This window comes from Phoca vitulina, unplaced genomic scaffold, assembly GCF_004348235.1.
Source record: "Phoca vitulina isolate PV1807 unplaced genomic scaffold, GSC_HSeal_1.0 scaffold2, whole genome shotgun sequence".
NCBI classification, from domain to species: domain Eukaryota; kingdom Metazoa; phylum Chordata; class Mammalia; order Carnivora; family Phocidae; genus Phoca; species Phoca vitulina.
This window is the reverse complement of record NW_022589705.1, coordinates 79348987-79376590: the sequence shown is the minus strand read 5'-3', so window position 1 is coordinate 79376590 and position 27604 is coordinate 79348987. Positions and strand designations below refer to the sequence as shown.

Sequence of the window (27604 nt, the reverse complement as noted above, 5' to 3'; positions counted from 1 at the left end):
TCTGTTGGGTGAGAAAAATCCTTTAGGAATAAAGGCTGGCACCCTACCCACTCACCGGTGACATCCAGGAACGTGACACTCTGAGCTTTTTATGCTAAGAAAAGGAATACCAAGATAGGTCAGGAGATGCAACTTGGATTCAAACACCGTGAAATTTTGTCAAGCAAAAATAGTCTTTATTCAAATTTAATGGAAACAGGGGTCACTATACTTTGCAAGACGGGGAAAAATAAAATTAAAAAAAATTCTTTTCTTTTCTTTTTTAATATAAAACAATATAATCACAATACCAGAATATGGAACTCTACAGTTTATTTCCTATGGGTTACTGCAGGTATCAATTTTCCTCGACTGTGCTATTCACAACTTTGTTAAGTCCAAAAGTATGAAACCAAAGTGGTAGGAAACTTAAGACTTCGCACTTTCACTAAATGGCAAACATCAAAGGGCATCAATTCGAGGGCAAAAATGGCTGAACTCACCGTACCTACCTATGTCAGCATTCCAGCCTGAAAGCCGTCCAGGTACTGAGCTCCCTGTAGGAAAGGCCAGGCTGAGGGCCGCGGCGGTTTGGATATTCTACTGTGGGCCATGAGTAAAGGGGGTTTTCAAAGAGAAGATTGTTTTCAGTCGAGCAGGAAGGCCTGGAGCCAGGAGGCTTTACGGAGAGGAAGCACTTAGATTGAACAATTGTAGACACACCATTAGGGGAGTTAAAAATGTACAGCAGTGACATATGTTCTACTTGGATCACTTGTGCTACGGCTACCAAACATGTACAAAAGACTTCTCGGGGAGTTCCAGCTGTGCTCGTAGCCAGTTAGGACCGCGAGTGGGACCTGGATCTAGACCGAGACGGCGATCTGGATGCAGACCTGGATCTGGACTTGGACCGAGAGCGGGTTTTTGAAGCGGACTTTGATCTGGAGCGCGACTCTGACGGAGGGTTGGGTTTGGACTTGGAATTGGACCTCGACCTGGACCGGGTCTCCTGATGGGTGCCGGCATCCGCACTCTCCCCTCGGCCCTCCCTCTGGCCGGCCTCGGCCTTGGCGTGCTCCCGCTCCTTGGACGCCGAGCGGGACCGCGACCGGGACTGCGAGCGCTCGGCGTCCTCCTTCTTCTTCTTCTTGCTGCCGCCGGACTTGCTGTCGCGCTTGCCGCCGCGCTTTCTGCTCCTCTCGCTCTTGCTGCGGCTGCGGCTGCGGCTGCGGCTACGGCTACGGCTGCGGCTGCCCTCCCGGCTCCTCTTCCTTCCCTTCCGCTTGTCCTGGCTGCGGCTGCGGCTGCGGCTGCGGCGCGGCCCCTCCTCCTGGCTGCGGCTCTTCTCCTCGCTCCTGCTCCTGCTCCCGCTCGCCCGCTTCTCCTCCGTGCGCCTCTCCTGACTCCGGCTCCGGCTCCGGCTCTGGCTCTTGTGCCGACTGGGGCTCCGGCTCTTGGGCTTCCCGGCGCTGTCGCTGTTCTGGATCTTGTCCCCGGCCTGGTCGTCACTCTTGCTGCGGCGCTTGTCGGCGCTGCGGCTGCGGCTGCGGCTCTTGTCACCCTTGCTGGGGCTCCGGCTCTTCTCCTTCCGGCTGCGGCCGCGGCTCTGGCTGCGGCTGCGGCTCTGGCTGCGGGAACGGGAGCCCGACCTGAGGAGACACAGGTGTCAGGGTGTCGCACGGGGTCACCCGCCAGGACAGCCGACGTGAGGGAAGGGGGACGGGGGGCGGCACCGGCGCAGGACCGCCCTCTGCAGCCCCGGCCGGAGGGCCTGGGGCGAGGGAAGACGGGGACACGCGCGCGGCCCAGAGCCCTGGCCGCCCCTGCTCACACCCGGGAAGGCCCACCTGGACCGCGATCTGCTCTTCGAGTGGCTGCTCTTGCTGCTGCCGCTCCGGCTCCTGCTCTTACGAGAATGTCTGCTTCGAGAACGAGACCTGGGGGGAGAGAGCATTCTCTAACACCTGCGGACAAAAGCCTGGCTGAACAGTAAGGCATTTTTTATTGAAAAATAGGTCTGGCACGGGCTGTGTCCAGGCTCAAAGGTGAAAGAGCACCTTCCCCACTGCTCCAGATCCAAGGGTCCAGTACCTGCAAACGTCCCACCTGCACGGCTTCCCTGAAACTCAGCACCTCCAATCCTGAACTGCTTTCCCCGGCACCCACTCTTCTGGCTGGGCTCCTTCCTTCTTTCCGCCGATGCCACTGTTATTTACCTGGTTCCTCATACCAGAAACCGGAGCCACCCCGGACTCTCTCCTCTCCCCCTCGTCCTCTTCTATACTAATGATTCTGCCCTGCCCCTGACCAAGCCACCAGCATCTGTCTGGGTCCCTCAACAGCCTCCTTACTAGCCTAGCCTTCTTCTGGACACTTCTGCCCTTTACCTACCGATTGACTCACTGTGACCAGACAGCCGTTTTAAAAAAAAAAACACACCCAAGCTCTTAAAAAAAAAAAAAAAAAAAAATCTTTAAAAGGCCAAGACTGTGAACTCTGCTTACTTCCTACCACAGTAACCAGGACTCCTGGGGAAACGACTGATTCCAAGATCAGGGCAGGGAATGCACAAGATGGGCCTAGAACATCTCATCAGGGCAGAAAGAGGGTAACGTTCAAAGACTGCCGAGCACCACCATCTACGAAAGGACTTTTGCCAAATACATTTAACCTGTATCTCCATCACACGTCTCTAAACCTAACTTCCAGTTTAGGGGAAGCAGGGGATAAAGTACAAATTCACTGATGCCAAGAGGAAACAGAAAATTCAGAATGTGGGATACTACTAAAAAAAAAAGAAAAAAAGTCAATGTCGTTGGCGGGGGGGGGGGGGGGAGGAAGAGGGGACTGCTTCAGACCAAAGAGACCTAACACCACCTCTTACAGTGCAAGACTAGACTGGGTTCTGGTCAGGAAAAAAATGAAGACCTCTGTGGAACCACTGGAGAAATCTGAAAATGGCCTGGACAGAAGATGACTTTATGGAATCGCTGTTGAGGTTCTTAGGTAAGAAAATGTAAATGTGGTCATCCTCATTCAATGGAGACACATGCTGAAGTATTTAGGGGTGAAGCATCAGGTCTTCAACTTCCCTTAAAATGCTATAGCAAAGTAAATGTATAGGGTACATGCACAAATATACACACATACAAAGAAAGAGGAAGACAGAAGATGGCAAAATCCTAACAACTGAAGCCAGAAGGAGGGTACACGGGTGTTCATGAACTATTCTTTCAACTCCGATGTTTGAAAATGATCACAATAAAAAGCTTGAGAAAATACATAGTGAAGCATATTCATCTGAAAACCAAACAAAACCAAGATACTGAAGACACAGGAGCCAACTTTAAGGGTTCCCAATGACCAAAGACAACAATCTGAGCACAAAAAATTTGCTGCAGTGGATGAAACATTAAATACACATCAACGTCTGAGAATTCATTAAAAATATTACTATTAAACCACCACCCTCATCCTTACCTTTGGGGAACCCTAGGGCACATTTAAAATTCTAAAAGTTGGTAAATAAAGGTGTCAAACTTTCATTTTGCATTTCCTATAAAAATTGTATTTGAGAGCAACAAAAGAGTGGAAATCATCATTGATAGAATTACAGCCTTTAAACGCAAAAAGAATGAGGAAGTTAGAAAGTCATCACCTGGCAACAGTGACCGAATGGCTCCAGGGAGGATCAACGGACGCTAAGACTGCCAGGCGGACTACTGCGGAACTCCAGGAGGCACGGCTCAGGCTCACAGCCCCAGACACGCTGATGCGCTCTCCCCCATCATTTGCAGTGGGACATCCAGACACCACACGAGTGATGCAACAGGAAGTATAAAGTACTACTTATGAAGTACACCTGCTAAAATACCGGCCTTACTCTAAACGCCTCAAGATCTAACTATGAGTTTACAGGAAATACGGGAGGTAGGATAAAGGAACATGATAAATATCACAAGATGCAATCCAAAAAACCTCCACTAGGAGAAAATCTTCAAAGCAGGCAACTGTGAAGATTAAATGCATGGAGAATAAAAAAAGGACAAAGGAGGACATGCCAGCGACTAAAAAAAGAATTAAGAGACATGCCATCTAATGGCAATGTGCAGACCTAGTTGGGATCCTAATATGAACAAACCAACTGCAAAAATACATATTTGAGACAACTGGGGAAATCTGAATACAAATTTGCTAGCTGTAATACGGCATCATGATTTTAGATTTTAGACGTACACACTGAAAGAGTTACAGATAGAATGACAGGATGCCCAGACTTGCCTTAAAATGAGCCCGTGCTCCGGAGTGGTGGGGAGGCAAGACTGGCAAAATAACAAGTGATACAGCTGGATGGGGGGCAGGCCTAAGGGAATTCAGGGCTCACGATTTTCTCTAATGCTTTATGTATTTGAAATTTTCCTTAAGAAAAAAAATAAAAACAACGCCAAACCTGGAAAGCTTAGAAGTCTCTAGTGACTTCCCACTGCTCTTAAATCCTTACCCTGGCCCTTCTCTGCATCATCTCAAGCCGCTCTCATCCTGCTGCCCTCTGCGAGAAGGAGAAGGGCACTAATCCTCTCTCTGCCCGCCATCTTCAGCTTCTCCTTTAGAGCTCAGCGTCTATGACACGTCCTTAGAGAAGCCCCTGTCAGTTCTCCAAACTAGTGCTGTGTACATGTCCTTTGCCACACACCTATTACAACGGTCATTATTTGCTCAATGCCTGTTTTCTCCACTAGGCTGAGTGTCATGAGGGCACAGACCGTATTTGTCTCGTTCACAAGTGCCTGGCCTAGCGCAGAGCAGTTGCTGAATAAGAAAGTCTCCACTCTTGAGTAGGTGGTGTTTGGGAAAGTAAACCAAGGGACTACTTGCCATGTTTGTCCCCAATAAGGGTATGATCTGGGGTACCAAAGAAAAAATATGAAAACAGGTCACTGGTATCTGCCTCAGAGAAAGAAGTTCGATTTGTACTCATGATGTAAGAGTTCAAGAGTTTTACAAATAAATGTTCAGTTCAAAGTTCGGATTTACCGAACCAGACAGAACCATGTACTAAGAATTCAAGAGAAGAATGGAAATGGATTACCCATCTATGTACTCATTAACGGACTGACAGCGAGCACTGACATGCAGACAGCAGCGGTACCTTGAGTGGCTCCGGCTCCTGGAATAGGACCGGCGTCGTCGAGAACCCGGCTTGTCTTCAACTAATCTGATTTTTCTGCCATTGACTTCAGTTCCATCTAACTTTTCCAAAGCTCTTTTCATATCAGAATAAGACACAAATTCAATCACCCCTTCATTTTTGCGTCCCTTGTGAGCATCTGCATAGGTCACTTCTCCTGCCTGACGCATGTAATCCTTAAAAAAAAAAAAAAAAAAAGAAAAAAAGAAAAGAAAAATCACTCAATAGGTTATGATACATTTTGCTAAAATGTCTAATGCAATTATCATAACGAAAGTTTTCCCTTTCCTTTGGGAAGAAAAACTGGTTTTCTTCAGAATGAAGTTCACTCTTTAAAATATTTCCATCTACATACCAACCATTTACTAAAGTTCTTTAAAGCATCAGGTGAGTGGTAGAGACAATAAATATTTATTCCTTTAAATAGTTATGTGTGAATATGAACATTTTTAACTCTCATTTTCTAAATTTTATAGTCGAAGTTTTTTGTTTATAGCAGCATTAGATGTTCATGTTACCATATGAGTAAATGTAAAAGTTAGGTCTTTTACATTTCATTATAAATCCTTGCTTAAAAACATGTATAAATATTAACAACTATCTAGGGTCGTATAAAAAAGTCCATAAAGGGATTACGAGATCAGCACCTCAGTTTTACTTAAAATTGCTGGTAGGGGCGCCTGGCTAGCTCAGGCTGAAGAACATGTGACTCTTGATCTCAGGGTCATGAGTTTGAGCCCCACGCTGTGTGTAGAGATTACTTAAATAAATAAAACTTAAAAAAAAAAAGAAATTACTGTTATATCATTTCTTCAAAACAAAGACAGAAAGGCAACAAAACAGTACTGTCAAGCTCTGGCTTCAGAGGTTCAATGACAACCCACGTCCCTTCACTACTCATTCTCTTTGGGGAGTTAATATAATCAAGTGGGACAATACAATTAATGTGCTGGATAAATACTAAAGTGATGTACAAGGGGCGCCTGGCTGGCTCCGTTGGAAGAGCACTGGCTCTTGACCTTGGTTGGGGTCATGAGTTTGAGCCCCACGTGGGGTGTAGAGATTAATAATAAAGAAACAAAAACTTAAAAAAATAAGGTGGGGGTGCCTGGGTACCTCAGTCAGTTAAGCATCTGACTCTTGATTTTGGCTCAGGTCATGATGTCAGGGTCGTGAGATCGAGCCTCACATCAGGTTCAACACTCAGTGGGGAGGCTGCTTGAGATTCTCTCTGCCCCCTTCCCTGTGCCCCTCCCCCTGCTCTCTCTAAAATAAATCTTAAAAAAAAAATAAAGTGATGTACAGATAAGAGATCAGTTTAGTATTTGAAAAGACCACGACATTTAGATAAATTTAAAACTTAAGGCTTTATAGCTAATTTCCCCATATTTCTTTGTATGTAGTATATACGAATAAACATTTGTGGAATGTATAAATACTCAACAGCAGTTTATTTTTGTTACTACTTTCCTCCGAACACATGCCATTCAATACCTTCTTTGCTCATTACATCATAAAATGTTTACATGTCTTAACATACAATCTTCACAATTAGTGTGCCCAGTACTATTTCTGGGGATTTCCCAATTGTTGGGAATTTCAGGTTATATATAGTCTCTCGCTATTATTCATAATCCAGCAAGGGAACATCTTTGCTGAAAATTCCTTCAACTGAATTATTTGCGGGAGTGGGAGTTCTGGGTAAAAAACAGCGCGTCCATATAATTTATCACCCAAATTTGGACACCTCTGAGACTGAATGAAGATGCTATTAAGTTATGCCAAGACTGGGACTGTCTTGGACAGGTTGAGATGTATGATAACTCTAGTAAAAGGGCCTGAAGAATGTCACTACTTTTGTTTTATACTTACACACTTCCAAATTACAAATTACAGCAGCTAACTATTACAGGTTTATTGTATGGACAGGCATGATTTAATTAAAGTCCTAACATGAGATAGATACAATTATTTCCCCCATTTTGCAGAACAGAAAAGTAGAATATACAGACTTCAGAATCTGAATTAATATTACCTACTCCACCTGATGGGGTCAAACTACCAATTCTCAATGCCCCTGGAGGTGTAGACTACTATATAAATTTCATCTCAACACCAACATCATTGGGTGTTACAAATTTATACATTTTAAAAACAAACAACAGCCTTTAAATTTACTTTTGCATTTCCTTGATTAACAGCTAGCATTTATTGTGCCAGGAACTGTTCCCGGGCTTTTTATATTGAATTGCATTCAATTCTCACAATAACTCTGAGTAAAAATGAGTATTAATCCCATTTTTATAGTTGAAAAATATGAGGCACAAGAGGAAAGTAACTAGGTAAAGTAAAATAACTGATAGGTGGCAGAGCTGGGATTCACGGCAGAGAGGTGGGCTCCAGAACCCTGTTCTTAAGTCTGCTTTGACTTACAAGGAAATCTGCTCTATTACTCTCCTTTCCAGAGAGTGAAACCACCAAAGGTACAGAAGTATAAAATCAACTGAAGACATTGGCTAAACTTCATTTTAACAAAAAGTCTGAAAGCCTTTCCCAGTTTCTACCCAAAACATTTAACCCTTAACTCTCAGAACGCTGGAGCCATTCCTGCAGTGAGCACAGGCCTGCTACCAGACACTCCAGGAGGGCCTCCTCTACTGCTGACAGCAGCACCAAGTGCTGGAAGAATCGCCAGCTTAGGTCCTACTCCTGCCTCTTGTGCTAAGACGAATGTGTGAACCTTTTCTGGATCTCATATTTGTTATTTAAAGACTGTTGGGAGCAAATTTAAAAAGGGGGGAAAAGGATGTAAAATTGCTTTTCATCGATGAGTTAAAACCACATGAATGTAAGATCCCTAACTACTTTTTGCTGAACCTAAATATATTCACTCGTTATGCTAGAGAGGACTTGTTTAATGATGGACTAGAGAAGTGAGAGTGGAAAGTGTGACTATCCTTTTCTTCTATTCTTCTACCATCCAGGTTAAGACACTGCTCAAGCCTTTCTTCCCTACTGAGCTTAAAAACAGTTGTCAGATGGTCAACACAGCAACTGGACCTTAATCTTTGACCTTAAAACTCTTTCAGGATGAATATTCCATGGAAAAACACCACCACCACCACCACCACCACATTATGAAAGAACATGAGTCAGACAGTCATTTTCAGCGATGAGGAGCTACAATGGAAACGGACACAAACGTACATATTACAGCTAATGTCAGCAGGAAACACTGGTGGTTACAACTTTTTCTTTTGTTGGTGAGAAACTACAATGGCATCTCTCTCTACAACACCCTCTACACAGTGGAAAATTTAACATAGGTTGTCTTTAGAGTGATGGGTCCCTAATGTACAGTAATAGTGAGATTCTGATGTCTTTTGTACTCCTATGGAAGCTTTTAAAATTTTTATTTTTACTTTTCAAGAAGATTTTATTTTTAAGCAATCTCTACACCCAACATGGGGCTTGAACCTACAACCTCGAGATCAAGAGTCACATGTTCTGACTGAGCCCGCCAGGAGCCCCTAGAACCTTTACAGAATTTCCAAGCCTCAAACATGTAATACCATTACCTTCTGTGTTCGCGTGGGCTGGCATAAAATTATCTCTTTCCCAAGCGTAACTCCTCCCCAACCTTATCCCAGAAGGTTAATGAGGCCCAAACCTTTAGGTCTTGCCAGCTGCACCGACTTGACAAATTCTCCACAATAAGTCTGTATTCTGTACGGGTGGGAGGGCCATATTTATCGCGGCCACTTCTTCTATAACCATATCCACCTTTGGAAGGTTCAAACAGATAACATTACTTCAGTGGAGGAAAAGGAAAAAGTGACACAGCACATATTCCCCTTAAGTGTACCACTTACCCCCACCCCCCCACAGCACAGATATTTTAGTTCAATCCCCACCCCTTAATTCTAAACTAGATTTTTTAAAAAAAGCAATCAACTAAACATGAAATTTAATTTAATTTACAAAATGGTAAGTATATATATTCATTAATATTATATTTAAAATTAACATGCATAAATTAAAACTATTAACAATTTAACAATTTAGAAATAAGTAACCAAATTACTACATCAGTTACTGGTGTTACTCACAGTGATTAAAGTTTTTGTGAATATTTTATACGAAAAAAAGATTTTCAGGCACCTATTTCAGTTTAATCTCATCTGTGTCTAACCCTTGGGATCCTCACCACCCAGGTCTAATGGGGAAAGGTTGCGGTCGTCACATGGCTTCCTGTTTTGGTCAGCCAAGGGCCACAATGGTTCAAAGAGCCACGCATGGAAAGGTAACCCAAGGTCAGCAAATGGAACAGGCAGTCATCTTAGCCTCAAAGGATTCTTTTAATTAAAACATTGAGGTCTTTGTTAAATCTATGTTAAACAATTGCATTACAGAGAAAAAAAAACAACACAAACACACATCATTAAACATATTTATAAAGTATTAAAACAAGAACTTTATGTCATTAATTAAAATTAAACAGTATCAAAGATGTTTATTTGCAATTTTACATTTAAAAAGATACATAATTTATAAAACAAATAGCTTAAATAGCAATACATTTCAGTGTAACATTAATTAATTAATTACTTAAAAAATTAACATTTAACAACAAAGGCATGTACGGCATTGATACAAATGCCCTTTTAAATGCTTACTGCGTCCAGAACCGTAACTGCCATCTCGACGTGGGCCGCGGGCATGCTCAACAATTACTCGCTCACCACAAAGGTCTTTGCCATTTAGTTCATAAACAGCATCATCTGCATCACGCAGATCATCAAACTCCACAAACCCATATCTAGAAGAGAGCAAACAAAATCCTGGTTGGCACCATTTTGACATCCAGCTTCACTACCATTAAAGAGAAAGCAATGAGGGTCATGCTTAGCAAAGGTTAGGTGGGTTTTGCAAACTAAGGATCGCCTTTCTCTTCCCTTTGGCTGAAACCACTTGCTTTGTGCCAACAGGCACCGCAGGAGGATAGGGAGACTCCTCAAGGTAGACTCCTGTCTTTCTAGTAGGAGGCTGGCTAAATACACAGAGATCATTTCTTTTGTTCCCCAAGTAGTTGGTGGCAGCTGCAGAGACCTCCAGAGGGATGCTTGGTATGAAGGATCAAAATATGTGACTCTATAACATTGAGTATTTGCCCTTTTAAGTCACATAAAAACTCATCTTTTTTCTTTTTTTCTTTTTTTTTTTAGCTTTAGCCCCAAATGAGAGCTTCAAGAACAACTAGACCTACATCCAGGCACTGCATCTTAACTGTTAAGTCATGTTTGGAATAACATACCAAGTAAAAAACTCACAGTACCTCAAATCTCAGTGAAAGGAAAAAAAATTTTTTTAAGTTCCTGTTCTTCTACCTAAATAATCACAAATGAATTAACTGCTCTAGAATTATCAGTGAGAAAAAAAAAATCAGATCTATTCAGTTCCTCATGATTTTGCAAATTCATTTCCAGGAGGTTTTAGGTAAGCTGGAATTTTCTAAAACCTATATATGACTGTGCAGACTTCTTTATACAGCACTGCTAGGAATTTCCCAACAAAGAGGTTTGCTGGTTTTCACATATCTGAAAGAAAGCTCCCTCCCCCCTGAACCCTATTCATGCCTGTTAAAGAACACAACAAAACTGAACAGCAAAATGCGTAAGGTATTCATAAGTAAGGTTAAACAAACACCCTATAAACTATGTTATCAATAAACTTTCAGTTTGGTCTAACAACACAGCTGTGAAGTCTAGCTTTGTGACCACTGCCTATATTTAAAAACCAAAACCATCTTAATGATCATACCTAATCACAAAGGAAAGTCACAAGCAATGTCTTTAACAAAGCTGCGTACACAGGCAAACACTGACCAGTGTTCTGCTGCGTCTAAACAGACTGGAACTAAAAACAGGTTACAAGGCTTGCCAGGAGTTCATCCAGCCTGACCGACATTATTCCAGTTTCCTTAGCATGTAATGCTGCATTCAGCAACATGTTAAGTGAGAGAAACTCGGAATTGCGGGATTTTCCCTTTACTGAAGAGTTCCTTTCCAACCAGACTCTCCAGAGGTGACAGTGAATGGCTGACAACTTTGGAGGGTTCTTTACACACTGAAATGTCTATGAGTGGCATTCAAACTTCAAGTCACCGAATCTCAACTCCATTAAAAAAAATGGAACACAGACACATTCAGTTGTTCAATGGGAAACGTTTTGCAGTAACACAATTCAGAAGCCACCCGGCTCAATTTGGGGGCTATGAAGCCTAAAACATGGTTTGATACTTCCAGAAGGCTGGAATTGCTGTGCAGTAAGCAGAGTGATTCTGAACATGTCATATTTGACAAAGCAAGTAAAGCCTCTCCCAATATTGACTTACTATGTTAAAAAGTGCTTTACAGTCACTGAGAATCTATCATTGATAATATATTGCAGCTGCCTTTTCCTTTCCTAAGTAGAGTGGGATAGCAGGAAAGCTGTACTATCATTTTGAGACAAAACTAAATAAAAAAGCAAATAAAAAAAATCAAATCTTTCTACTTAGGTTTATTTCTTGATCATAAAATACTCCCCTGCCCCAAAAGTACTTCCTTAATTTAGTTGTCAAGATTGGTCACAGGTCTGCTTTGCCCACAGCATCACTGCTCTTGGCCTCCTATGCCTGATGCCAAGAGCGAGCTACGGGAGAAAACATTCACCCCGGGCGTGATGAAATGCCCCGGTGCCCCTCTAAGAGTGGCACGCTGGCTCAGCATCATTCGCTGCCCCGAACTCATCTAATATGATGTCCGAAGGGCAACACTGACTCCCAAAGACTGAACAAATCAGACATACCCAAACGGTTTTCTTCAAAATAATCAGGGTTTACAACTATTCGAGGGTCAGAGAATACAAGACCCTAAGCTCTGCCAATCGTCTGAACTAGAAAGTCCAGCTTCTGTTACTAACAGGTGATGTTTGTCAGACCCATGTGGTAATGCATCCTCCCAGACTCAAAGATCCCCCTGTGCATGCTCACTGTGTTCCAAGGCTTTCATGCAGAACCTATTCTGACCTTGGAAGGAAAGTAATGACGATCTGTTAAATGGAGATGTATCTAAAAAACAGAAACAAAAACAACTAATGCTCAGACAGACTAATCTTTCTCTGCAGCTGAGGCTGAAGCAAGGCATACCTTGCCAATAAAATTCTTCCCTGAGTTGTAGGGACCAATCTGTGTTATTAGAGGAAAATAGCCCTTACAGTCAGTCCTTAATATTTACTTCTAAAATTTCTAGTAAGTAACTTCTAATACTGACTTCTAAGTGGGTCACTTAGTAGACACATGTCTGGGATATCCAAGTCACTTATTAAAATAGCTACCTTGAGATCAAATTTATTTTACAGAAAAAATCTGGCTACTCTGTGAAAGGCCACAAACTCTATTTAGGAAATTTCATTTTAATTATTATTATTATTTTTTAAAAAACTCTATGCCCATCCTGGAGCTCGAACTCGTGATCCTGAGATCAAGAGTGGTGGGCTCTACTGACCGAGCCAGCCAGGCCCCCCTATTTGGGAAGTTTTTATGTCAAAGTCCAGTCCAAGGATTAAATCAGGCATGTTGACTGTCACTTCTCTTGGCACGGGCATGCTGGGTGGGTTTGGAAGATTAAACCAAATATCCTCTTGCATCACAAACCACACCTGATAGGGCCTCCTGTTCTGAGAGCGAAGTAAAGACCAGATCAGTGTGGTTGCTTCCACCACCTTACTGTTTATTCTGATCGGCTTCACTTAAAGAATGACTTTGTTTCATTCACTAAGCAGTGAGTGGGTTCCCCAAATAAGGCGGAAGACTACATAGTAACAATAAAGTGTTACTTAACATTTATGAAGTAATCTCCATATACTAGACAACGTTATCTTATATTCACAATACCCAAGAGCCAGGTACTACTATCGCCATTTTACAGATGAGGAAACAAGAGACACAGAGCTTTAAGTAACCTGCCTGATAAAACAGCAGAGCTGGCCTTCAGAACCCATGGTAGGACTCCAGAAGGCAAACTCATAACTATTCAGCCTGGAGCAGCAAGAACTGGCCTGGGTTCTAGTCCTGGTTGTGCTATCAATCAACTCTGACAAGCAGATTTAAATCATTTTATTTTCCTAGGTCTTAGTTTATCTGTGAAATAAAGAAGCTATACTACATATCCTTAAGGTTTCTCCTAATGTCAAAAGTATGATAGGTAATGTTAAAATGGGAGAATTTCAACTAATCTGGTAGCATCAGAGGAATACCACAGTGACAGATGGACAGGGATAAATTTAATTTTTATCATCTCAAGTTCCTTTTAAAACTATTGTATGGGTCCCAATTTTAATTTTAAATTTTAAAACTGTCTCAATTAAATTTAGTGCCTTTAAGAAAATAAAACTCTCCCTGGTAACTAATATCAGAGGATCTTTCTACACTGATTTTAACATCCCTTTGTGTTTTGCAGCAAATGACATGAAACTAATCTCCCAAAAAGTACTCTCCTTCTGAACTCTTTGTCAAAATAAGGAGGGATATAAAATACACACATGCACGCATACACATTGTATGCTACTGATGTGTGTATATTGATGCATACAAATCTCTGGCGTAACTGTAAGCCTCACAAACACAACCTAACAGATTTCTTTCCAGCTGCAGACACCCCTCCTCTTCTACTGTGAAAACCCACCATCTTTCAGTAATTCCAGTATGAGACTAAAGAAGATGAAGGAATTCAGGAGAATGAATCTAAGACAAATTTAAAAATCCCTCCATGGCAGGGCTTAGTAAAAATAAAACAAAAACCTTCCCATGTGCTTTTTCCTGCTTTCTTCCCAGATGTCACGTCTTTCACCCCCCACCCATGCCTATGTGAAAGAACAAAAAGCATGGCCTATTAAATGCACACCATTTTTTAATTAAAAGAAAAACTTATTTCTTCACCATTCCTCTGCTATGGCCTTTTCCCTAACTCTTTTCCTCTGGGTCACATTTTATCCTGACAGATTTAGCAAAAAAAAAACAAACCAAAACGGGGAGTGCCTGTCATTTTCTCCCTAAAAAAGGGGGACTGTGATTCTTAGCAGGTACGGACAGGTTTGTGGACAGCATGAACAAAGCCACACTGAGTTGTGTGCGCTGCTCTACGCTAATTTAGTGCAGGCTCCCAGCACGGCCAGCTCTGGTGGCCCTCGTTCAACAGGTGCCCTACTGCTCAGGCTATCAGTCAGAACTCGGAAATGCTGGAACTGGAATGACATGGTTTTAAAACTACTCTAAGACTTCCATTTTTAGAAATGTTAATCATACTTTTTCATCCAAGAATTATCATCTGAACCTGTGTTGTTGCTGAAGGGGCTTTCCCTGATCCTAATAATCTCTCGATGGTCCCAAATACCACTCTGCATGGCCCGCTGAAGAGGATGTGCCGCCTACCCCGCCTCTTTCAGAACAACTTAGGGTCATCTCTGTCTTCCAGACATCTTCACTGAATAGGGAGATTGGAGAAAAGTCCCTTCTGAAAAATGAGCAGCAGGACTTGCTCTGGAGGTATGCTGACCAAGCTAACCGGGCAGGGCAGGACTAAGGGGGTGCTCAGCGCTGGCTAACTGAGGGGGAGTGGACATGAGGAGCAAGGGAAAGCAAGCCTCCATGCGTGTGCCTGCCATCACCCACCAACACTGCTTACCGAGGGGCATGCCTTGGTTGTTCTCTCTATAAGAAAATTGTGCCCCTTTTCACAGTAGATCTCTGCTCACCTTTGTCCTACAACTGTGCCACATGCTTTTCTTTGTATGTGGACATGACAGTCCTCAGCCAACCATCAGCAGGATGTGAGTTTTGTTTTCCCAATGTGGTGAGCCATTCCCACATTCACTCATTTTCCTTGTAAGAACCGAACCTCTCCATGGCTGGTCAGGATTAGGGATGTTGCTGTAGCCAAGGAAAAATTTTCATCTGTTGAAGTTAACCCATGGGTGGCTTGAACCCTCAAACTAGGGTCAATAGCACTGTTCTTTAAGGGCAGAGCCCTTAAATCTACCCTGAAAGAAATGGCATTCAGTGAACAGGAATCAAACAGCTCTTTCAAAGTACTCAGTGTTGGTCCTACGCTTCAGTCAACTTGGTCCTATGAGATGAAAAAAGTTAGGACATGTTGACAGGATAGTAATAACAGCAGTAATCCTCGCTGTCTGCATAAAATGCTTGGAAAAGCGCAGAAAGACACTTCTGCGACTGTTCTCTACTGCTCAGGTGAGGCCAACTCAGAGAAAAGCCTGCAAGTGAGAACGGCCACTGCCCCAATTCCAGAGGCCTGCAACATTCCAGGGAAGCAGTGGTCAGGCCCTCAAAGCAGAATCAGCCAGCGTCACACTCACCGCTCTGGGCCACTGACCATGGCTGCAGTTTGACTTTTCCGGTCACAGAGGGCTGTTCACGACCCGCGGCTAGGAGCTCCTACCCCATGAAGTAGGTTCCTGCGGCCCTTTCCTATCCTGAGACAGGAAGGAGGCTGCTCTGGGCATTCTGGCCATCAGGGCGGCCTGGAGAAGGCGGATGACTTACCCGTGCTCCCCGAGTGGCAGAGCTGGGGGGCGGCTTCAGGGCTCACCAGTGCCCAGCCTGGGGCTCTGTTCCCGTCGGCAAACTGGCAGCTCCCGCGCACCAAGAGCTCTCTGAGTAGAGCTAGTGTGGACTCCTGGTCTGTAAGCGCTGGCCACAGCTCAGTCTGCACTTGATCTTTCCCCACCTTCAAAGAAGAAAACCTACCTCATGAGGTCTCTCTCCTGGAGCCCCTGAGCACTAGTCTCCTCCCAGCACTCGGCATCACCCCTGACGAGTCCTCTCTGGCTGCCCGTTCGGCCTGGCCCTAGTTCTCTCATCTGCCGGGCCCCCCAAGGCGGTCTTCTGCCTGTCTGATGGGCTTCCTTAGTTCCAGGATATGGCTACTCTTACTTGGGCAACTTGTCTCTTTGGGTGCAGCAGGGAAAGCCAACTCCTAGATTATTCTTTTGCTCAGAGGTCTAGGATGACTCCTAAAGAGCTTTGTTTCCATCATTCTCCAAACCCGAGTGCCTTGATTACACAAGGCGAAGCAAAACAATCTTCTTCCATAGACTTGAGAATTCTCTCTTTTATGAAGTCTCACACACTTGCCTGACTAATCATCTGAGCGCCTTCTTTAGCTTTGGCACTTCTATTCCATTTTATGTTTTACGTGACAATGTTTCTATGGCCTTTCAAGGCCTTGCTCTTTTTTCTTTGTGCTGATCCTCTCATTTGATTATGTGCTCTTTAATAACAAAGACTAATATTTAGTGTAGTGCCTGGCACACAGTAAATAATTTATCCATAATATTCCATTCATTCCTCATATTGTATGTGAAGAATGTACTATTATTATGATTATTCCCATCTCACAAATGAGAAGACTGAGGCTTGGAGAGACTAAGCTACTGTTCATTGCGAAGGAGCTCATAAGTGCTATGGCTGGATCTGAATCCAGATCCATCTGACTCCAGACTCAAGGTCTAAACTACGAGGTTACACTGCCTTTGTAAAGGCAGATACTTCTTCTCTCACACAGTCCTGAGTACAACCCTTTCATTTAACAAATGCTGCTGCTTGACTTGATAATCTAACTTCAGATAAGCCAGGTTGTATTCAAGGTTTTGGTTAAGTGGGTTAAAGTCTCCAGAGAGAAAAAGAAATTGATCTTGGGGCAAGGTGAGGCACCTCTAAGCTTGGGGTATGTGACAACCAGGTTACTTTCACTCTTGTCTTTTGGTTCCCATTAGCCAGTGTCAGCCATCTGGTCCTTCCGAAAACATGTGTGGGTTCAGAACATAACAGACTAGAAGAATAGAGGAAAAATAAGATTATTCTGTGCAATCCCCATTCTGGAGGTCCCACAACAACCCCTGGAATCTGTCTTTGGTTTCAAGGCTCAGCAAAAATTAGACCAGCATAGAGATGACGGAGAGTCAGGCCTAGAGGTGGTAGATGTGAATGGATATTGACAAAATTATGTATTTAAGAATGCATTTAATTAGTTTTGTAAGGAATGGTGACTGGGACCAAAAAATAGAAGCATGAATGGTATGGAAAAAAAATGGACCAGAAATCAAAGAATACTATAAAGTTTACAGACTTCCAACTACACCAGGATTATAGCAGCAACCAGGAAAGTACTTTGCAGATGATAGGCATCTAAGATCTGATTTAATTTTAATTCCGAACTACTATTAACATGACTACTCCAGCCCACCAGAATTCTTTCCTTCTTCAAATTCCTTTGTAATAATTTTCACAACTCTGAGGTTTACTGTTAGCTCACTGATGAAGACACTAAGACTCAGGGCAGGGAAGGAACTGCCAAGGCTACCCAACACCTGGAGTCCTTTCTAGCCCAAAGTCAACACTCACTATCATGAGCTACTGCCTCCCATACAGTAACGGAAAGATGTGGTCCAAAGAGCAGACACAGTTTGAGAAATGCAAGCTCTAGAAGCAGGGAAAATCAGTTCTATCAAATTATGTGCTGTGGAAGAGAAATGCCCACGTGAATATTAGCATCTTATGACAAATACTAAATGGTAAGAAATACCACTTCTGCACCTGATAGGTACTGATACCAGTAAGTTGTGAACACGTATTCTCTAAGTTACTTGTGGAACCAAACCTATCAAAATTACCAAATTTTATAGTTCATCAAAACTTTAGCACCAATCTAGGAAAACAGAGAAAAGTAACATCATTAAGGGAATGCCAGCCCATCTCTAAAGGAATGCTCACATATTGGGGTGAAGAAAATATAACAGAAACAATCGTACCCTAAATACTAAGCAATAAAAACAAAATTCCTCCAAAATAGCAGGAGGTAGAGAGGAATCTGTATCAAGTTCAAATTTAGTCTTACTTTGTAACCATTCTACAGGCCTATCTGCCAATTCCTTTCAACTATCCAGAACTGTTTCAAAATGAACCTAAGGTTGCTAAGCGATTTCGCTTTCATTAAGCTACCACCGTATTTCCACCCTATAAAATGGGACTATCCCAGAAAGCAACATACTTCTGAATAATTTGTGGATCACCATTACAACCATAACCCCCGTCACAACAAAATGTGTTTCATTGACATTTTAAACTCAACATGGCTGCTTTCTTCAAAGGGGGTAAGGGGCAAACAATCACACCTGTGTGCCTTTCCATTTTGTGACACTTATCAACACTAAGAGTAAATGAAGAGATCCCACAAGAAAAGGGGTCAACTATTCCCTGATGACACACTACAGTTCATGAAGACAATCACAGATTTAAAAAATATATGTATATATATATAAAAAAACCCTCCAGAGATGAACGTCATATTACCAATTTAGGAAAAAAAAAAAAACTCTTGGGACGTAAGGAATACTGTATCTGTTACTCATACCTAAGTGAAATAAAAGTTTACACTCAGCGGACAGCACCACTTGATTCCACACAAAAGCCACAAACAAAACCAGTTTATACTTACCTCTAAAATGGCACTATGAGTGGGTAACAGGTGTTAAAGCCTCTCAGAAGTTATACCTCTGGGACCATCTTGGCTGTTCCCATATCCCTCATAACCACTCCACAGTCCCTGCGTTGCAGTCAGTTTCTTTTCCTTTTCGGTTAAAGATGCCACTTCCTATGCTATTTCTTAGGGGATGCCCTTCCCTTGAAATCAGTCATTTAATTCATTTAGTATTTTAACATTTTCAAATTCTTTTAACATTAACGGATCAACAGCTTCTTGTCATCCACACGAAACAAATTTCTCAAAGTCAGTGCTTCAGGTCTGCGGTTCCTGACTCCTGTGCCTGAGCCTCCTGCTCACCTCTTCCATTCCCGAAGGCAGGATTCAGACCTCCCTCCTCTCCTCCTTTGGTCTCCCCACTTTCTCTAGGTCTTGGAGGTCTCTGTTTACGAATGCCCCCCATTCTGGCATCCAGGCCTAACGACGTGGCTGGGGGACTTGATAGAAGGATTACAAGCGTCCTTTGGGTGCTTCTTCAGGTATCATTTGCAGTTCTGAGACCTCCAGACTTGCATCTCAACACGCAGGGAAGGTCACGGAGGGCATTTCCTCAAAATAGGGGCATGCAAATCCAGAGCACAGCCTGATCCTTCGCCTTCAGGTTACTCCAAGACCAGACAGCCCTAGCAATAACGCGACAGAGATCACTTAACTGCATCTGCTCGCACAAATCCTACCCCAGCCAGCCAGGACCAAGCTGACACCATCTTACAGCTCTTCAAAGAACAGCCTGAGAGTTTCACTAGAGTTTCTGTGTAGGGCCAGTGTCACAAAAACTACCACCTGTCTCATTGTTGGCAGTAACTTTTTAGCTTGTTGAAGACTCTGTAGAGACTAAAGACCGAACAGGCTGTGGAACCTAACTACCTTCTCATCCTTGGAGGCAAGTGCCAGAGCAACAGGACTGAACAATCTGGAAGGAAAGAGCATGAGGCTTTGACTGCCACTGCTCCTGCTGTATCTGGTATGGGAATAAGAAAGCACTTCAGCTTCCAGAGTTGTCAATAACTCATTCTGTAACCTTCAGCCAGGCACTTAATTGACCCAATGCCTCAGTTTCCCAATCAGTCCAAACTAGAGACAACAACACTTGTTAGTAAAGCGCTCTGGTGTATGCAGTTGAAAAATAAATTACACAAGTGCATGCTGTTAATGTTTTTTAGAGTTCTGAAATTCCAGTGTTAGCTTACAAATTTATAAAGACCACCCCCAATCGTATTCTTTTACATACTAGGAGCATCTTTCTTAGAGAAGCTCAAAGTACAATTTTCTGTTTAAGTTACTTGGAAGCATCCAGAAAAATATCGGGAACCCGTATCATATTTTATCTAGTCTTCATCCTATGCTTACCTTTTAAAAGGGACAAATATTTCACATGGCCCTTTTATTCATATGCTCCCTCAGTGAGGAAGGGAGGTGCAAGACATTGAACTGAGGAACAGGGGTTTAAAACGACTTGGCTGAATAATTACAGACAATGTTTATTACAGAAAGTCTCAAGCCAGGGAATTTATGCTAGCAACATTTGGTCAAAATTGCAGCACGGTGTTGTCTCTTGGCACTGATTTTTCAAAATTACAGAAACTTAAAAATTACCCATCTCAGGAAAAAGAAAAGTAACATTTAAATTTTGAATATAGGCTGATTTCAAGAGATTGCAGTACAAAAACCAACTTGGTCACATTTGTAATGGTTCTACTACTAATAAAGAATGCTACTAAATCCATAGCCCTATGTCTCATTATTTTTTACTCATTTAAGAAAAAGTTCTTGGTTAAGACACATAAGACCACTTGCACCTGTGAAATTAGCAAAGATCTGAAACAACACGTACGCCTGATGCCGGTGAGGCAGCCATGACAGGTGCCACACACTGCGGTACAAGTGGCACTGGGACACAGCTTTTCTCAAAGTTACTTGGCATTATATGCACTGAGTGCCTTGAAAACGTTCTTTCCTGCTGTGACACGTGAACTTTACTCCACAGAATCTGTCTTAAGGAATGATAAAAATACAAAGTTTTATGCATGTGATACCCATCACAGCATTATTTTAACAACCAGAATTCAGAGATGACCTAAGAGAAATGGTTGGGTAAATCATGATTCAGCCATACAATGAATTTTCTGCAGCCATTCAAATGATGTATGTAAGATCTTTATGTAACAGAAAAAATACACAAGATAAATTAGGTAGAAAAAGTGGGACATAAAATTGCACATTAAGACCTTATGTTATGGGGCGCCTGGGTGGCTCAGTCGTCAAGCGTCTGCCTTCGGCTCGGGTCATGATCCCAGGGTCCTGGGATCGAGCCGCGCATCAGGATCCCTGCTCTGCGGGAAGCCTGCTTCTCCCTCTCCCACTCCCCTGATTGTGTTCCCTCTCTCGCTGTGTCTCTGTCAGATAAATAAATAAAATCTTTAAAAAAAAAAAAAGACCTTATGTTAGGGGCGCCTGGGTGGCTCAGTTGGTTAAGCGTCTGCCTTCGGCTCAGGTCAGGATCCCAGGATGGGCTCCTGGCTCAGCGGGGAGTCTGCTTCTCTCTCTCCCTTTGCCCCCCCGACCCCGCGAGTGCTCGCACACTCTTTGTGGTCACTCTCTATCTCAAATAAATAAATAATATCTTTAAAAAAGGACCTTATGTTAAGAGGATTTCATATTTATTTTCTAATCAGTCAAAAAGTTCTTTTTAAAAAAAGTTCTTGAATCTGTTATGCCTGGTAGGCTAAAGAATGAGCCTTAATGGGTGCAAGATAACTTCCTCATATGCAATTTTAAACATTCTCATTAAAAATCATAATATTAAAAAAATTATAATGAAGGCTAGTTGAGAGTTCAGGAAAATACGAACTCTTAAACACAACAGGTGAAAATATAAATACTCTGTCTAGAGAGTAATGGAAACCAATAGGTAGCAAAAGCCTTAAAGATATGTATATACTTTGACTCCAAAGGTCCACCCAGGAATCTACCCCAAGATTTACATAAAGGATATTTACCTCAGTGCTATGAAAGCATAAATTAGCAAAAAACCAAAGACAACCTAAATGTCTTGCAACATGGTTTTAATTATGTACAATAAGTAACACTGATATGTGGGAATACTATGAACCCTTTAAGAATCAAGTTGTCAGAGAACACTTAATGACAAAGGTAAAGAATCAAGCTGTTAGGTAGAAACAAACAGGATGTACAGTATGACCCTAAGTCTGCAGAAAGGATGGGGAGGCATAAGAAAAGCATGCGTGTATGAAAAAAAGACAGTCTCAAAATGCAGACAGTGTCATCTTTGATTATTTTTTGTCCATAAATACATATGTATTTATGTAAAATGTAAAAATTTTACAGTAAGAAATAAAGACATGCTATTTTGAAACACTATAGGAATTAAAAATGGCTCTTTAATTTTAATTATGTATAAACAATGTTGTTCAAGTGCTCCTTTAAACAAAACTGTTTTAATCTCTTCTTAGATAATCATAAAATGACTCCAGAACCAAATGCCTTACTTAATAGAAAGATTCAAAGCCTTGGACCGCAAGGGTTCAAATGTGCCATTATTTCTGCAGGCAGAACTGCCTGTGGACAAAAAGGGGTTGGAGTCTTTTTAAAGGGAGAGTGGGTTTGCCTTTTGTCATTCCTGGCACTCATTAACTGTACCATTATCATAAAAATGATAAAGCACTTATCGCTTTCGGTGGTGGGTGAAGATAATCTCCCACAGTTCAATTAACCAGAAACCAATAACCTGGAACATTAAACTAATTATATTTCCGTTATTGCCCCTTTAAAATGAAAAGACAAGAAACTAAACAAAACAAGCCCCTATCAAGGACCAGAGACATTCCCTGTGTAGGGTCTGGGGTTGGCAGGTTTTCATTTCAGTGTCTAAAATCTAACAATGCTCTACAGTGATCGGGGACAAAACCAGTAATTTTGACTCACTGAAAGAGTATTAGCATGTTAAAAAAAATTAAGGTACCTTCTACTTGAAGGGATTTTCAAGGAGGGTGAAAATAAAAACTTCCTGCTAATACTTAAGAAGTTGTGTAAATCCAATCAAACAGACAAGAACACCCCCTGAAAATTCCGGGTATTCACAATTTCACTGTAATATGAAGCACAGGTGTGAAATATATAGCCAAGTTTCTCTGGAGAGTTTTAATTCATGTCTTTAGCCAACTTAAAAATAAACAAAACAAAATAACCTCAATGATTTGGAGTACAGCTCCTAGGCAAGTAAAATAATCTTAGGGTATGATAAATTAAATTAACTAAGATATGGAAAAATTAAAATATAAAGATCTATGACTGTAACCACAAGATTTTGTGGCAAGAGAAACTACCATATTTAAAACCTTCTTCTACTGGGGCGCCTGGGTGGCTCAGTTGTTAAGCGTCTGTCTTCGGCTCAGGTCATGATCCCAGGGTCCTGGGATCGAGCCCTGCTCTGGCTCCCTGCTCCGCGGGAAGCCTGCTTCTCCCTCTCCCACTCCCCCTGCTTGTGTTCCCTCTCTCGCTGTGTCTCTCTCTGTCAAATAAATAAAATCTTTAAAATAAATAAATAAAAATTTTCTACACTTCACATGATTTATTAATAAAAAAGACAGCCCACAGAATTCACAAATAATCAAAGGCAGCAAAAGTTACCAGAGTTGGAAGGCTACAGACGGGTACTGCTAATGCTGCTGTTTCCTTGACCCCTGGTCCCACAGTGGCTCTTGCTGGGGTTAGTGTGGCAGGTATGAATGTAGGAGACCCTACACCTACCACCTGGAGTGGCCTATAGGGTCCTGGGAGATCTACATCATGTTGTGGTCCCAGCTGAACCACTCTTTAAGGGATTCTCTAAAATAAAGGCAATCTAGATTAGGGTCCCCTGGAATACTAAAATGGCAGGCAATGAACTACTGCATACACACTTTTTGAAATCCCAAGAGGATCCACAAAATCCTCTCCTGGACACTAAATCTCCTTTGGAGAGCTTACCTACTTCCTCATTTGGTCAACTTCCAATTATACCAGTACTTTATGCCTATTTAATTCTGAACATATCTACTGTCTACTGATGTATCTCACTTCTACAAGTGTGAAACTCTTCAGCAATTCATCAAAATCCTATCCATCCAAAATCTGCTTTAGTGTTTTGATTACTAATAATTACAGGCCAGGTATGCTCCCCCTGCTTGTGTTCCCTCTCTCGCTCTCTCTCTGTCAAATAAATAAGTAAAATCTTTTAAAAAAAAAAATGCTTCTCAAGGAGACCTACTATTCTTAGTGTCCAGGGCCATAAGCTTACATGTTGCTAAATTACGCCATCTTTTCCTTTTGTACCTCCTCCTTCCTTTCAGACTCTGCACTTTTGCAATCTAGTCCAGTCAATTCTTGCTTGAAATCCATCTACACCATTGGTCTTTTGCTCAGCAGTCACTTTTCTCTGCAGCGATTACTGAATGCTGCCAGGTGTGCCAGTTTAATTGTCTCACCTGCCTTTGAATCCCTGAAATGACGTCCCATTCCTCATTTCAACCTTCAGTTTCAATCACAGATTTCACACATACCATGATTTAGCAGCAGATCCGCTAAGAGAATAGTTCCCCAGACTCAGAGACTCAGCTATGTAGGGTTCTGCAACGATCTTTCCTTTCTCACCATTTCCCAGATTGCTCAATTATTCCTTACAGAGCCTTTCAATTCCTATCCATGATTTTGGATGCTCACTGTAAAATCTTATAGTTGATGTTTCTGGTTCCTGTCGTTCAATTTCCAAATCTCTCATGAGACTTAATCCAAGCTTGATTGCTCATTATTTCTCAAAAGTGTTCCTTATTGGACCACCTCCTCATCACCGGTTATGACATACATTATTCCCAGACACTTTATTTCAAACCCCACTCAATTCATTCTTCAAAGCCCATTTCAAACAAATCTCTTCAAACAAACCAAGTTTTACTTGAGCTTAAAGTGAGAGCAAGCATTTCTTAACTCTAAGTGTACACGTTATAACTGTCAACACTTCAAATTTACTCAAGAGCAGAACTATTTTTCTTTCTTTCCAATCCATTTAGCACAGTAGCAGGCATCTTGTTGGTGGGTTATCAACATATTTGTTCCATTAACCACTTTACCATTAACATCAAAATCATCTCCTGCTATCACTTGAGTAACTTTAGAAAACAGACCTCACCAAATACGCTTCATGTTATCAAACACTAAGGCTGTCTCCTAATGATCAGTCAAAACCATTTGATTACAGCTACCATTTACAGCTATGAGCCAAACACTTTACAATTATTATCTCTAATGTTCCTTTTCCTTGCAGACGAGAAAATTTAGTCACAGAAGTAACCTGCCCACAGATAGTAAGTGGTGAAGCTAGGATTTCACCCAAGCCTGTCTGGCTTCAAAAACCACGCTTTCCCCACAAAATGTACTCTGACAACTTAGTTGGCCTCTGAAGAAAATTGGGAGTTTTCACTTCATCTTTTGTATACGTATCACAGCAACAACAAAAATAACCCACTTTGTCGAGTAAATTCCTTAAGAACAGAAAGCTCTGTTGTACCAAATGAGCAATTTCCTAACCCTTTTACTCTAAATCAGTATTCATAAACACTTTTTTTAAAAAAAGATTTTAGTTTTTTTTAACTAATCTCTACACCCAACTTGGGGCTTGAACTTACAACCCAGATATCAAGAGTTGCATGCTCCACCGACTGAGCCAGCCAGGCGCCCCATAATAAACACTTTTATAGAGGACATTTTCCTTAGTAAGAAGGTGATTCTTCCTAACAATCACTTTGAAGTGACTTTTAAACCCAATCAACAATGTGAGTATATGGAAGCTACCAATTTGTCTCAAATGTGCAACTTACACTTAGGTATTTTTCATAACTTCTCCAGTGTTAGCTGCTAGTATTACAATGGAGAGAAACCTGTAGCCGTATCAGACCTGTTGCAAATGTCTTTCATCTTTTTTTTTCCAAATAAGCCAAGATTTCCTCCAACATTCAAGGTTTAGTACCCTAAAATGTTCCCCCTACTCCTTTTAATTTTTGTATCTATGTCTTTCAAGTCCTACCTAACGTTTCCTGGTTCTCATAGATTTCCCCGTTGAGTATCTTCTCCAAGCCGGACTCATCTCTTTTCCCCGAAATAGCCCCTGCTGGCCCTGCTTTGCTAAAGTAGATCAGGAATACAAGTAACAGACCAAACCCGGGGAGGCAGTAAGTTAGCAATTTCGAGCTGTGAATCTCCGTCTCATTAACTAATTGCCGCAGATACTAGCCAGGATGGCTACGATTCTCTAACAAATTCTACAACGACAAGGCAATTTTTTGGCAAGTTGTAGAACGGAAACCACAGCATGGAAACTCTGTACGAAGTTTGAAAGATAACGAATCAAGACTTTAAATTACCCTTGTAGAGGGAACGGCCAAGGCTTTCAGCGCGGCAAGACGATACTTTCCAAACTGTCACTAGACTACTCACTCAAACCCGAGTCTCCCGCCCAAAATAGTGTGACACATGCAAGTCAAAAAAGGGCCTCCCTCCGGAGCTCCTGGCCTTGGGAAAGATGCGTGGTGACTGTCTGATCCATTAGACTGGGCAAGAGGTGAAAAGGGAGCAGGAAATCCTGTTTATTTCCAGCAGCCCTGAGAGCGGGAAAGGTCGGTCTCTAGCCGGAGACGAACCAGGCCCCACTGCCGGGGCCCGGGAAGGAAAAACCCAGGCCTCCCCGGCGCCCTGGAGCCGTACCCTCCCGCCCGAAGCCCCAATCCCACTCGGGTTTTCCTTCTCCCCGTCCCACTCAGATCCTCACCATCGCTCCCATTATCCCTCCACCACCCCCACCCGCGCAGGCGCAGTGGGAACCAGGGCCTACCCGCGCCCCCGAGGCGCCGCGACTATGGCGGAGCCGGAGCAGGCCGGTAGCAGCTCTGCGCCGAGCAGGCGTCCCTCTCCCGTCCCCGCGGCCTCCCCACCACCGCTGGGGCCCTGTCCCCACCCGGCCGACCCCTCTTCTGCCCTCCTCACCCGTTCTTCAGATCCACCTCCAGGATCTTCCCGTAGCCCTTAAAGAAGCGCTCCACATCGCGCTCCCGGGCCTGGTAGCTCAGGCGGCCGATGTACACTCGCGGCATCCCGGCAACAGCAGCGGCGGCTTGGCCCGGCCCCAGCCCCCCTTAGGCGGCGGCCGGCGAAGCGAGAGCGCGGCGACGGCGGCGGCGGCAACGGGCGAGCGGCGGGACGGACGCAGCCGAACCCCAGCGACGTACGCGAGCACGCAGCACGCGAGCGCGCGCCTCCCGCCTTCCCCGCCCTCCCCGCAGGCGGAGGGTAACGGGAGGGAGCGCGCGTTCGCTTCCCGCCCGGCCAGGAGTGGGGGCGGGGCTTGCCCCGGGGCGCGCCGGCGTGGGGGCGGGGCCAGGTGATCGACAGGCGGTGCTGGCGGCGTGGGGGCAGACTTCCCCCCCACCCCCCTCCGCACGTCCTCTCGCGAGTTCGCTGTGGCTGGGCTGGCGCCGCTTTCGCAGCCGGGTGGCTTCGCTCCTCCCCCCGGAAGTGCCGGCAACTGTCTCCGCCCAGCGAACGTTCCTGCTTTTGTCCTTTGAACCGGGAGTGGTTTCGACTTCTGAGCAGCTTTGGAGTTAAGTCTGGCTTCTATCCGTCTTTGTATCCGTGACCTTGGGCCCATTACGCGCCACCTCTCTAAGCCCCGTTTGTCTTCTCGGTATAAGGGAGCTAGAAACTCCAACCTTCCAGGGTCGACTGGAGAATTATACATGAGAATAGATACGTCAAACACTTAGTACTGTTCCCAGCACATCGC

At 43.2% G+C, this 27604-nt stretch overlaps 1 protein-coding gene across 1 annotated transcript; it reads right to left on the bottom strand.

Annotated features, from left to right (window-relative positions):
• Positions 1-154: 154 nt before the first annotated feature.
• Positions 155-27075, bottom strand: SRSF4 (serine and arginine rich splicing factor 4). Its single transcript, XM_032389658.1, has 6 exons — positions 26809-27075; positions 9847-9989; positions 8841-8953; positions 5132-5346; positions 1830-1919; positions 155-1631 (listed from the first exon to the last, which is right to left on the bottom strand). Exons 1-6 carry the CDS (start codon positions 26913-26915, stop codon positions 821-823), a joined length of 1479 nt encoding a protein of 492 aa, XP_032245549.1. The 5' UTR covers positions 26916-27075; the 3' UTR covers positions 155-820.
• Positions 27076-27604: the final 529 nt, after the last annotated feature.